The sequence below is a fragment of the Fukomys damarensis genome, unplaced genomic scaffold (genome assembly GCF_012274545.1).
Source record: "Fukomys damarensis isolate Sample0158 unplaced genomic scaffold, DMR_v1.0_HiC HiC_scaffold_15, whole genome shotgun sequence".
Taxonomy (NCBI): Eukaryota; Metazoa; Chordata; class Mammalia; order Rodentia; family Bathyergidae; genus Fukomys; species Fukomys damarensis.
This window is the reverse complement of record NW_022900927.1, coordinates 23,510,068-23,522,783: the sequence shown is the minus strand read 5'-3', so window position 1 is coordinate 23,522,783 and position 12,716 is coordinate 23,510,068. Positions and strand designations below refer to the sequence as shown.

Genomic DNA, 12,716 nt, shown 5'->3' with positions numbered 1-12,716 from the left:
ATCGATGATAGGATTCCTATAATAGGAATATGTGGTAAAAAGGAAAAGGGAAAAGAAAGCCGGAATTTGAAACAGGTTCAGTGGAAATATCAAGTTTAGCCCAGGAGGCCTCGCCTATTCTGATTTTCTATTGGTTAAACTTACTATCAATCGTGGTTGTAAATAAATTTGGGACGGAAGCATGTTGTCCAGGGGTGGGATCTTCCTGTCGCCATTGCTAGGGCGCGGTGAGAACCCATTTTTTAATTGGCTAAAGCCTGCTTCTCCTACCTTCCTTCACCAGTTGCTAAGGGGCAGGACTTGTAGGCTTCCGGGAGGAACAAACACTGGAAGATCTCCCTACTCGGTTGGCCGGTAGGGACGGGTCTTGTTAGCGGATTGGCTGCCGTCGCTGCCTGTCTGGGGTTAGTTGCCGGGGAGAGACACGTGAGGAGGAGGCGGTGTGAGGCAACTATGGCGGGAGGAATCAAAGTGGTGGTGTCGCCGGCAGTTAGTTCCGGGTTCTGGGGCTGGGGAGCCCGTGGCAGTGGGATAATGAGGCTGCTCTTGGTCCTCTTCGGCTGCTTGTTCTGCGGCTCAGGTATCACTCAGGCACCATCTGCCAAGAGGGCGGGTGCCGAGGGGTTATTTTTTGAAAAGTGGGGCTTGTCCCGGGGGTGCGGTCTGTTCATCTGCGGAGGGGCGGCGCGTCTGCCGGGGGCCGAGATGTGCCAAAGAAGCTGCATCCACTAGTGGGTATCGGGACTGAGGGAGGGGTCAGCGTCTGGATTGCTCGGGGGGAGCTCCCAGAGTGGGGAGGAGATTTGAGCCTTTTGGCGAATTCTGGAAGGGAGATTTGGGCTGGGGGAGAAGCGGGCCTGGGGTCTTCGTCGAGCTGCCGGCGTCTCCTGGAATTCTAGGTTAAAGGGAAGAAGGTCCAGCGACCGTTCCCGACTAGCGTAGCTGCCCTTGAAGGGAGCATCCCATTCATTCAGCCCATTAGCAAACAGCTTCTCAGAGTATTCCTGTCAGGCACGGGCGGCTCAATAGATCCTTACACTTCCCAGAGGTACACTCATCTTAGGATCTTATGCTATTTTAAAGCCTTGATCCTAACAGCCCTATAGAACCGACCTGGAGTTATTGTAGTTCCGTTTCTCAAAAAGATACCAGTGCCATTCAGCAGCGATTAGATTTCTTTTGGAACTTTCTTCATTCTTTCAAGCGTACCTCTTTAGTACCTGCTGGATTGGGAAGGAAACTCCTCTCCAGTCCAGAAAACTTTGTGTGTTTATAAGAAAACTCCTTGTTAAACTCTCTACAGAAAGATAGGTGAGGTTTCCAAGCTTCCACTGGAGGGAGTTGAAACTCCAGAGACTAAAGATAGTTTTATCTTGAAAACACATTAAGCACTTTCACCTCTGCCTCTGGCTCCTGCCTATCGTGCTGTCATTTAGAATTGTCCTTATCCTTACCCACAGCATTGAGGTAGCCTCAGCATCCGAAGATATAGTTCCAAAACAGTCTTTCTGAAAACCTTTTTAGGGGTGTGTGTAGGGTTCTAGGTACTTTTCAAGAGTCAGGGTCTAAAATAACATTTGAAAGGCTATTTATTGTCTAAATTAATTTCTTTTTTTTTTTTTTTTTCACGGTACCGGGGATTGAACTCGGGTCCTTGCACTTGCAAGGCAAGCCACCGAACCGCTGAGCTAAATCCCCGGCCCTCTCTAAATTAATTTCTAAAATGGGATTGTCTATCCTGGGGTGGTGGCACACGCCTGTAATTCCACACTAGGGAGGCTGAGGCAGGAAGAGCACTGTGATTTTTGAGGCCAACCTGGGCTGCAAAGTGAGACTCCATCTCAAACAAACAAAGGGTTGTTTATTGTGAAGATGAAATGAGAAAATATTAAGCACTCAGTCTGCCCCTTTTCCTTTGAAGTTTTTTCTTTGCTTTGGTGTGTGCTGAGGATTGAACCCTAAAGTTTCATTATTGAGGAGGGGAATAGCAGGGACTTCTTGTCATGAGAGGAGTGAATTTGGAGTATTATATTTGCTTGGTTTTGCCTGATAGATTTTGCAAGTAGTGGGCTACAAAGAGCAATCATATAACAAGAGAAACTTCTAAAAGTGACCCCAAGATAGATTGGAATACTACCTTAAAAGGAGGCTAGTTCCTTTTTGCTGGAAGTTTCTTAAGACATTTGTTTATCAAAATAATGTATGTTTATTTTAGACTCTTTGGCAAATACAATTAAGTAAAAAGAAGTAGGCAAAACCATACTGTTATATTCTATTCAGAGGTGATCCATTTTAGCACAATTTCTTCTGGTCTTTTCCATATATTTTTATTCTTAAAGGCGGAGAGATTGAACCTGGGGCTTGGACATGCAAGATGTGCTCTACTTCTGAGCTATGCCCTCAATCCCTCTAAATCTTTTTTCGTTTTTTTGGTACGGGGGATTTGAACTTGGGACCTTGTGCTTTCGAGGCAGGCAGCGGAACCACTGAGCTAAGTCCCTGGCCTCCTCCAAGTGTTTGTAATTAAAAAAATTTTTTTTAAAATTCATACTTTCCTGTTGGTAATCTAATTCTCCACCTGGGACACCACCAAACTACCAGAGATAGTTTTGTCTCACTTGATTTTTTGTTTTGTTTTGTTTTTGGTTTTTTGAGACAGCGTCTTACTATGCAGTTAAAACCGACCTGGAACTCACTATGTAGCTCAGGCTGGACTCGAACTCACAGCGATCCTCCTGCCTCAGCCTCCTGACTGCTGGGGTTACAGGCGTGTGCCATCATGCCCAGCTCTCACTTGGTTTTGTAGCACAAGATTTTTTTTTTATTGAGTTTATCGGTACTTTGTACAGTACAGTTACATTCATCACTGGGATCTTGTACCTTTGCATGACAGATCTTGGTTCTCATTTTTTCCCCATACCCCTGCCCTCCCTTCACCCCCTCTCCCCTTCCCTATTTACAAAGACTTTGTTTCCATTTTTTCCTTTTCCAATATTTTTTCTCGCCCCTTCTTTCCTTTCCCCTACCCTTTCCACTTCCCCTACACCTTTAGCCCTTTTCTTAAAAATATGGAACGCTTCATGGATTTGGGTGTCATCCTTGCACAGGGGCCACGCTAATATCTGTACCGTTCCAATTTTACTAGAGCCAAATTATCCAATTCAGGATCATGTGTCACATTATTTGCTCTCTCTCTCTCTCTTTTTTTTTTTTTTTTCGTACTGGGGATCGAACTCGGGTCCTTGTGCTTGCAAGGCAGGCGGCATAACCACTGAGCTAAATCCCCAGCCCCATTGTTCCAATTTTAGTATATGTGCTGCTGAAGTGAGCACAGCACAAGATTTTTTTCTAAGTCATTTGAAATTCTTCATGAATGTTTATTTATATTATATTCCTTTGTACAGACATGTTATTTAATGTTTCTGGATTAAACATTTGGTTGGATATTTGTGGCGGTTCTAGTTTTTCACTGTAAGATAATACTGAAAATCTTTGTATATAAATTTTTTTTTTTTTGAGACAGAGTCTCACTGTATAGTTGAGACTGACCTGGAAGTTACTATGTAGCCCAGGCTGGTCTCGAACTTACAGCGATCCTCCTGCCTCAGCCTCCCAAGTGTTGGGATTACAGGTGTGCGCCACCACGCCCGGACATGTATATAAATTTTTTATTGCATTAGATTTTTAAAAAGATTCTCAGAAATGGATTTATTAGATTAAAAACTTAGGGATATATTTAAGATTCCTAAAACATTTTACTAAAATGCTTTCTTGAGTCACACATGGTGGCACACTCCTGTATCAGCACTCTGGGAAGCTGAGTCAGGAAGATCACAGTTTGAGCCCAGCCTGGGAAACTTGTGACTTACTGAGACCCTGTCTCAAAATTAAAATAAAAGGGCTGGGGATGTAGCTCAGTGTGAAGGTTCTGGGTCCTGCAAAAATAAACAAACCAAAAACCATCAAAAAACAAGACAAAACAAAATGCCAGCTTTCTTGAAAAATATGTCAGTTTTCACCCCGTCAGCAGTCTGCTTGAGGTATAGGCCCTTGCTAGCATTGTGTACAGTCTATGGGATGCAATATTTATATTGATTTGATAGACCAAACATGGTATCTAATTTACTAAGTACGTGTTATCTAATATCTGGTATTATTAGCGAAAGTGAACATTTTGAATTGATTATTAAGCTATTTTAATTTTCTGTATAGACCATAACATTTTGAGGGTATGTATATGCTTTGTTCTTGGGCTATTGATGGTTTTTGTATACTTTGAAAATAAAATTTGAGCATTTTATATATTAAGAATATATACTTTTATAATCTATTATAGAACTTTCTCTGTTTGCTCCCTTTTATCTTTTAAAATAGAAGATACATATGTGTGTGTGCATATATATATATATATATGAATCCAGGGAGTACTAAGCTCCATTCCTAGGCCAAGGATGTAGGATGTAGCTCGGTGGCACCACACCTGCCTGGTAAGTGCAAGGTCCTAAGTTTGATCCCTGGCCCCCCCCTCCCAAAAAGGTACTAAGGCTCTAGAAGGATTTGTTTTTCATGACTTTTTAGGGTCTCTTCTGGTCCTTATTACTCTGAATCACTTTCATCATCTACCTGATCAGTATTGTTGATTGAAGAGAAGGTGAAAAGTGAGTTTGTAATGATTATAAGTGAAGTTATTCACTTTTTTTTTTTTTTTTTGGCAATGCTAAGGATTGAACACAAGGCCTCATGTATGCTAGCAAGTACTCTACCCCTGCCCTGTATTCTCAGCTCATAGTTATTAATCTTTGAATATTTTTAGGTAAATACAATAAACTGGTTATGATTTGCTAAATTCTAAGAACTTCCAGAAGGTACTTTCCATAATGTTTTAATTCTATTTTTTAACACAGTTAACTCACTTTGAGGAGAGGAAGAAAGGTGATGTGACATTTTGTTATGGGAAGCACAAGGTACTAAAGCATTTGACAATTTTGTATGTATTTTTGGTCATTTATTTTAGTTCTTTATTTCCAAAAAGTTGTGGTACAGCTGAAGGCATGATTATTTCTGCAGATTATTGTCAGGGTCAATTGGCATATTACCCCCTCAGTGCATTTCCAAGGTGGTGCTGTTGGGTTACTGCAGAAAATGTTTATTTACTTAAAATTGTTTTCCTTAAGTAAATTTATTTACTTAAAATTGGTATGGAATTCAGGGGAAAAACCCCTAGATTTTAAAAGTTATTTCTGATACAGCTTCTTACCAAATAGTTTTTTTTTTTTAATAGTAATATGGCATAGCCAGGCATGGTGGCGCATGCCTGTAATCCCAGCCCTTGGGAGGCTGAGGCAGGAGGATCGCTATGAGTTTGAGACCAGCTTGGGCTTCATAGTGAGTTCCAGGTCAGTCTCAACTACTTAGACCCTGTTTCAAAAAAAAAAAAAAAGGAATATGGCATTGGAGAATTTTATTTTGGTTTTGCTTTTTCGAGACAGGGTCTTGCTTTGTAGTGCAGGCTGGCCTTGAACTGACTATGTAGCCCACTCTGGCCTAGAATTCATGTCAATCCTGCTGCCTTAGCTTCCTGAGCATAGCGATTATAGGCATGTGCCACCATGCCTGGTATGGAGAATTTTAAAGTTAGTTTAAAAACAGCAGTTCCCTTTCCTGGCATTGGCTTTTTAGATGGCCTGCACTACTTTCCCCCAAATTAACATTTTTATTAAATCAAAAAAATATTCCCTGCCAGGGATTTAGCTCTGTGGCACTGCTCCTGTCTTTCAAGGGCAAGGTCATGAGTTCAATCCCCAGTACCACCCTCCCTCCACCAAATTCACTGTAGGAAAGTCAGCAGGGGTTTTTGTTTTGTTTTGTTTTTCTTGGTACTGGGGATCAAACGCCGGACCTTGTGCTTGCCAGGCAGGTGTGGAGCCACTGAGCTACATCCCTGTCCCTGATGAGGTTTTTAAGAGAACTCAAATATGTATCTCTTTATAGAATATATGTATACATAAGCAGCATACTATTTATGGGTTTTTTATGGTTTTAGTTATTTTAAAGAAAGCATAAATATTGTATATTAGTATGGAATTTCAGCAGATCCACTCTTCATCCTTTATTCTGTAATTTGGCCCTTCTACAAAATATTTGAGGATTCCTATGAACAAAACTCATTTTGACAAAAGGTAGTGAAATATTGGCTGTTAAAAATTTCTACATTATTTTTGAGAGTAACAAATGAGGATGCAGGTAACTGTAAACTCAATTTTTAAAGTATAAAGGCAGCCAACTGTTCCATTTAATATTTGACTGTTATATTTTAAAAATTTGGTGACATTTAATCAAATCAGATAAACACTTCAGTCCTATATTGCTTTTCAATTTTTAAAATTCTTAATAGAAATTCTGTATATAACCTGATAAAGTGAATGCAGAGATGTTTATGTAATGCATATATGTATACATAAAATATATATACATAGAAATCTATAGCTTTGAATGCATTTCTTTAAACTTCCTATTTAAGTTTATCTGTAGACTATATTACCAACTGAAAGTTCATCTTAGCTAGTTTCATCTTAGCTAATGAGAAACACTGGCTATTGAAAATTCAAATGCCAAAAGAAGTGTTATATAGCTTTATAAATTAGTCAAACAAAGAAGATTGAAATGACCAACTTTACATTTCTTTCTTAATATTTACTTATAATAGCAAAAGAAATATCTCTATATTGAATAGGTGGCCCATTTTTGGTTTTTAATTAAAAAATTTAAATAGACTGAATTACTTTTATTAATATGTACATCAGGTATTGAAATGATGACTTCATGTGGTTTTTCTCCTTAAAGATGGCACTTGTAGTCTGGGATTTAGCTCAGTGGTGCCACTGCCTGCCTTAAAAGCGTAAGGTCCTGAGTTTGATCCCTGGTACCAAAACAAACAAACAAACAAAAAAGGTGGCACTTGTAGGTAAAACATGCAGAGATGTCTGTAGTCTTTAGATGTTTACTTGAAAAGATTTAATTGTATTTTGATACTGGGTTTCCTCATCTAGCTGAAAATTCACAAATTCTCCATAATCAAACTGTCTTTGATTTAGGTGACTAACGAAATTTCTGGTGATCTGGCTAGGATCTCGCCAAGGATGAGACACAATTAGGAAGCATCAGAGGAACTCTCTGAAATAGGTGGTTATTGTACTATTACAGGGATCTGGTAAGATTGGATTCTTGACACAAAGGACATTTAAAGGTGATGTCTGAGCTACCTTCTCATCACTGAGGCACAATACCTAAAACTCTAAGGAGGAGAGGTTTATTTTGTCTGAGTTTGTAGAGGTTTCAGTCCATAGTCAAGTGGCTCCAAGGCAGGGTGGCATGGCAGAGGAGAAACTGCTCGTGGCTTGGTATAGAAAGCAGGGATCAAGGGAAGAAGCAGATACATCTTTTCAGGCCGTGACCCCAGTGACCCTTTCCTTCCAAAATCACATTTAGCTATAAACTCATCAGTGGATTAATCCACTGAAGCATATCACATACCCATGATCTGGTCACCTCTCCAAAGCCCCACCTATGAGTGCATGAGGTATTGAGGGACATTTTTAATATAAACCATAACAGATGGGATGCCTAGAAGAATTTGTATTTTCTTGGTAAGTGTCCCTATTATCAGATATGTATGTTTCATTCCTACCATGTTACTGTTTCCTTATAGAATCTTGAGAAGTCTGAATTTTGGAATGATTGAAGAAACACTGTATTCATCCTCATACTTCTTACAAGATTTATAATGATATCTCAAAGTGATAAAACTTAATCTGTTTTGCACAGCATCTGCAGCTACCAGAAAACTTCCTTGTTTTCAAGAGCTAAGGCCTGTTCTGGACATGCTCTTTCTCATTTAGTCACATTTCTACTCACAGGAGACAACATATTCCACTTTTTCTCATTGCTGTCAGGAAATATTTTCTAAAGAAAACATGCGGACAGACTGGTTTGTTGGCCTGTGTTTGACACATTATTTGTATCTTTTTACCCTTTTGAAAATAATAACAGGTTTAAAAAATGTAGTGTTACATTACTTGGTGTTACAGAAGAGGATTACTAAGTGTGATTATTATTTTTGGACAAGTGTTTTGACTTGAGACTTTATTTCGTTTTTGTGTTTTTGGTACCTAGGATCCAACTCGGGTCTTTGTGCTTGTGAAACAGGCACTGGAACCACTGAGCTAAATCCCCAGCCCTTGACTTGAGACTTTATAAACACTGTATATTGTTTGAAGGAAGTGATAGGTTCTTATTTAATCCCCCCCGCAAATACTTCTGGTGCTTTTGCAAGCCTCAGTGAATTTATAAATGTGTGTATTTTATATATAACCTTAATCTTCACTTTCCAGAGGAAAAACTTTTTTTTTCCCTCCTTCGGTTTTCTGAGACAGGGTCTTACTATGTAACCCAAGCTGTCCTCAAACTTTTGGCGTTCCTCTTGTCTCAGCCTCCTGAGTCCTAAGATTACAGGCTTGTGGCCACCATGCATGGTTCCAGAAGAAAAACTCTTGATTCATATTTGTGAAGTGGTTATTCCTCTGGTATCATTTGTGGGGTTGTGAGGGATATAAATGTCTACAGGATTTTAAAAAAGGTCTTACTTTGTGCAAGATAGACTTGAAGGAAATCCAAACTACTATTGGATTAAACTCTACTGAGGAACTGATAGCATATCAAGACCTAAGTTTTAAGAAACTGAGATATAATTTAGTACCATAAAATTCATTCTTCAGTACTTTTTACTGTTTTCCTCAGGTTGTGCCAATATCATAAATGTCTAATTACAGAAAATTTTAGTCACTTCAAAATGAAACACTATATATGTACCTTACCAGTTACTCTCCATTCCCCTCTCTTTCCAACCCATGGCAACCACTAATATACTTCTGTCACTGTGGATTTGCCTAGTCCAGATATTTTATATAAATGGGATCATGTGATATGTGGCCTTTTTTTCTGACTGGCCTCTTTCATTCAGCATAATATTTTCAAAGTTCATCCAGTACTTTTCATGGCTGAATGATACTCCATTGTGTGGACATATTACATTTTGTTTATCTGTTTATTAGTTGATGGACATTTTGCTTTTAATTGTTTTTCTAGTTATGGATAATGCTGCTGTGAATATTTATGTACAAGTTTTTTTAATTACTGTGGATTGAACTCACAGTAATTAAACTACCATTGAACTGTAACCCAAGCCCCTTTTCTTTCTTTTTTTTCCATTAAATTTTTTGGCACATTTGAAGCAAATGATCCAGTTAACATTTATCATTGGGATCTTGTACCTTTACATGATTTATCTTGGTTCTTGTTTTTTCCCCATTCCCCTGCCCTCCCTTCACCCCCATCACTCTTCCCTACTTACAAAGACTTTATTTCCTTTTTTTCATTTTTTCACATTTTTCTTTTCCCTTTCTTCCTTTCACCTCCCCTTCCCACTTCCCCTTTAGCCCTTTTATTCTTATTTCACTCTCCCAATTATAACCTTTGAACCTTATTTACACTTCTAGTTTTTCACACCAGAGAAACTTTGGTATTTACTCAAGTGTGTCTATTTATTTCACTTAAGAGTATAGCCTCAGTGTGCATCCATTTAGCTGTAAATGTTTCTAGTTTCTCATTCTTTATGGCCGAGTAGTATTCCATTTTATAGAAAAACCACATCTTTATCCAGTCTCCAGTTGATAGGCAAATGGGCTGTTTCCAACTTTTAGCTATTACATACTGTGCCGCTATAAACATGGGTGCACATATATCACTGTGGTATGATTCTTTTAATTCTTTTGGAAAGATAGCAAGCAGAGGGATACCTGGGTCAAATGGAACCTCTAATCCTAGTTCTTTGAGGGATTTCCATGTTGATTTCCACAGTGGTTGCACCAGTCTGCACTCCCACCAACAATGGAGAAGGGTTTCTTTCTCCCCACAGCCCTGTCAGCACTTGTTATTGGTTGATTTCTTCATAGCAGCCATTCTTTCTGGGGTAAGGTAGAATCTCAGTGCTGTTTCCATCTGCATTTCTTGAATGACCAGTGAGTGATATTGAACATTTTTTTCATATATTTATTTGCTGCTTTTACTTCTTTGTGTGAGAAATGTCTGTTCATTTTTTGAATTGGGTCTTTGTATTTGGGGGGATGTCTGATTTTTTTTTTGAGTTCTTTATATACTCTAGGTAGTAGTCCTTTGGGGAGTAGCTGGTAAATTTTTTTCCCCACAGTGTAGGTTGTCTCTTACCTCTCTTGGTGATTTCTCTTGCACTGCAAAAACTTTTTAATACAATGAGATCTCAGCTGTTTATTCTTTGTACAAGTTCTCGTGCGGCTGATAATTTGTTCATAAAGTCTTCTCCTATGCCAGTGTCTTCGAGAGTTCTACCAAATTTACTTTCTAATAACTTTAGTGTTTCTGTTTTTAGTATATGTGCTACCGAAGCAAGCACTAGTGTTTCTGTTTTGATATTTAGATCTTTAATCCACTTGGATTTTAGTTTAGTGCATGGTGAAAGATAGGGATCTAGTTTTAATCTTTGGCAAGCTGAAAGCCAGTTTTTCCAATACCATTTATTAAAGAGGCTATGTTTCATCCAGTGAGGAATGGTTGGCTCCTTTCTCAAGGATGAGGTAGCTGAGTATGTCTGGTTTTGTTTCTGCATCTTCTAATCTGTTTTGTTGATCCTCAGGTCTGTTTCTTTGCCAGTACCATGCTGTTTTTATCCCAGTCACTTTGTAGTATAATTTCAAGTTGGGAATTGTGATACCCCCTGCCATGTCTCTGTTGCCTAGAATGGTTTTTGTTATTCTAAGTCTCTTCCGGTTCCAAGTGAATTTTTGGATTGTTTTCTCAAGTTCTGTGAAATACACTGTTGAGATTTCAATAGGGATGGCACTGAATCCATATAGAAACTTTGGTAGTATGGCCATTTTCACTATATTGATTCTTCCTACTTAGGAGCAAGGGATGTCTTTCCATCTTCTTTTATCCTCTTCTATCTCTTTTTTCAGTGTAGAGGTCTTTTGTCTCCTTCATTAGACTGATTCCTAGATATTTCATCTTTTGGATGTCATTGTGAAAGGAATTGTTTCCCTAATTTCTCTCTCAGTGAGTCTGTTATTTGTGTACAAGAAGGCTATTGAATTTTGAGTGTTGACTCTATATCCCACTACTCTGCTGAATCTGTCAATTAAGTCTAGCAGTCTTTTGACAGAATTTTTTGGATCTTCTATGTAGAGTATCATATCAGCAAATAGTGACAGTTTAACTTCTTCCTTTCCTATCTTACTTTTATTTCTTTCTCTTGTCTAATTGCTGTGACTAATGTTTCTAGAACTATATTGAACAGAAGTGGTGACAGTGGACATCCTTATCTTGTTCCTGATTTTAGTGTGAAGGTTTTTAGTTTTTGACCATTTAGAATGGTATTGGCTGTTGGTTTTTCATAGATAGCCTTTATCAGATTGATAGACCATCTGTTCCAATTTTCTGTAGGGTTTTTATCATGAATGTGTGTTCCCATACCCTTTTCTACCCCTAGCCCTCCTTTTTTTTTTTTGAGATAGTTAACCAGGCTGGCCTCAGACTTGTGATCCTCCTGCCTTAACCTCTCAAATAGGATTGCAGTGTGTGCCACCACATCTAGTTTATGTACTGTATGAGCTCTTTTGTGAATATATTTTCAGTTCTCTTGGGTATATTACTAGGTGTGGAATTCTAGGGTAACACTATGTTTAACTTTTTAAGGAACTGCCAAGCTTTTTTAAAGTGGTTGGTACCACTTTACATATCAGCGGTATTTTAGGGTTCTAGTTTCTCTGCATTCTCAATTAACACGATTGATCCCTTTTTGATTATAGCATTCTAGTGGATGTGAAGTAGTATTTCACTGTGGTTTTGATTTGCATTTCCTTAATGATTGATGTTGTTAAGCTTCTTGTCACGTGCTTATTTGACATTTGTGTGTTTTCTTTGGAGAGATGTCTTTTTTTTTCCTCATTGAGTTTATTGGTAAAATTTAGGTTACAGTACAGTTACATTCATCATTGGGATCTTGTACCTTTATATGGCAGGTCTTGGTTCTCATTTTTTCCCCTTACCCCTGTGCTCCCTTCACCCCCTCCTCCCTTCCCTATTTACAAATACTTTATTTCCATTTTTTTCATTTTCTCATTTTTTGTCTTTTCCTTTATTTCTTTTCCCCTACCCTTCCCACTTCCCCTACACCTTTAGCCCCTTTCTTCCTATTTCACATTGTCAATTATACCATTAGGACCTTATGTACAATTATAGTTTTTCACACCAGAGAAACTATTTGGTATTTACACATGTGTGACTTATTTATTTCACTTGAGTATATCCTTAATATGCATCCATTTTCCTATGAATGACTCTAATTTCTCATTCTTTATGGCTGAGTAGTATTTCATTTTATAGAAAAACCACATCTTTATCCAATCTCCAACTGATGGGAAAATGGGCTGTTTCCAAATTTTAGCTATTACAAACTGTGCTGCTATAAACATAGGTGTGCCTATATCACTGTGCTATGATTCTTCTAATTCTTTTGGAAAGATACCCAGCAGAGGGATGGCTAGGTCAAATGGAACCTCTAATCCTAGTTCTTTGAGCTATCTCCATATTGACTTCCATAGTGGTTGCACCAGTCTGCACTCCCA

At 38.5% G+C, this 12,716-nt stretch overlaps 1 protein-coding gene, 1 non-coding gene and 1 pseudogene across 4 annotated transcripts in view; 1 reads left to right on the top strand and 2 right to left on the bottom strand.

Annotated features, from left to right (window-relative positions):
* Positions 1–429: 429 nt before the first annotated feature.
* Positions 430–12,716, top strand: part of Nemp1 (nuclear envelope integral membrane protein 1) — a 25,162-nt gene continuing 12,875 nt past the window's right edge. For all 3 annotated transcript variants that reach the window (XR_004517275.1, XR_004517276.1, XM_010644635.2), the window contains exon 1: positions 430–580. Coding sequence is in view for 1 of the 3 variants with exons in the window: in XM_010644635.2 (XP_010642937.1) it covers positions 454–580 (127 nt within the window). In the remaining 2 variants the exon portion in view is untranslated. The remainder of the gene's footprint in view (positions 581–12,716) is intronic.
* On the bottom strand, positions 3,063–3,165 carry LOC117286179. Its single transcript, XR_004517330.1, has one exon. It is a non-coding gene; the product is annotated as a U6 spliceosomal RNA (small nuclear RNA).
* On the bottom strand, positions 6,993–8,012 carry LOC104876632 (annotated as a pseudogene).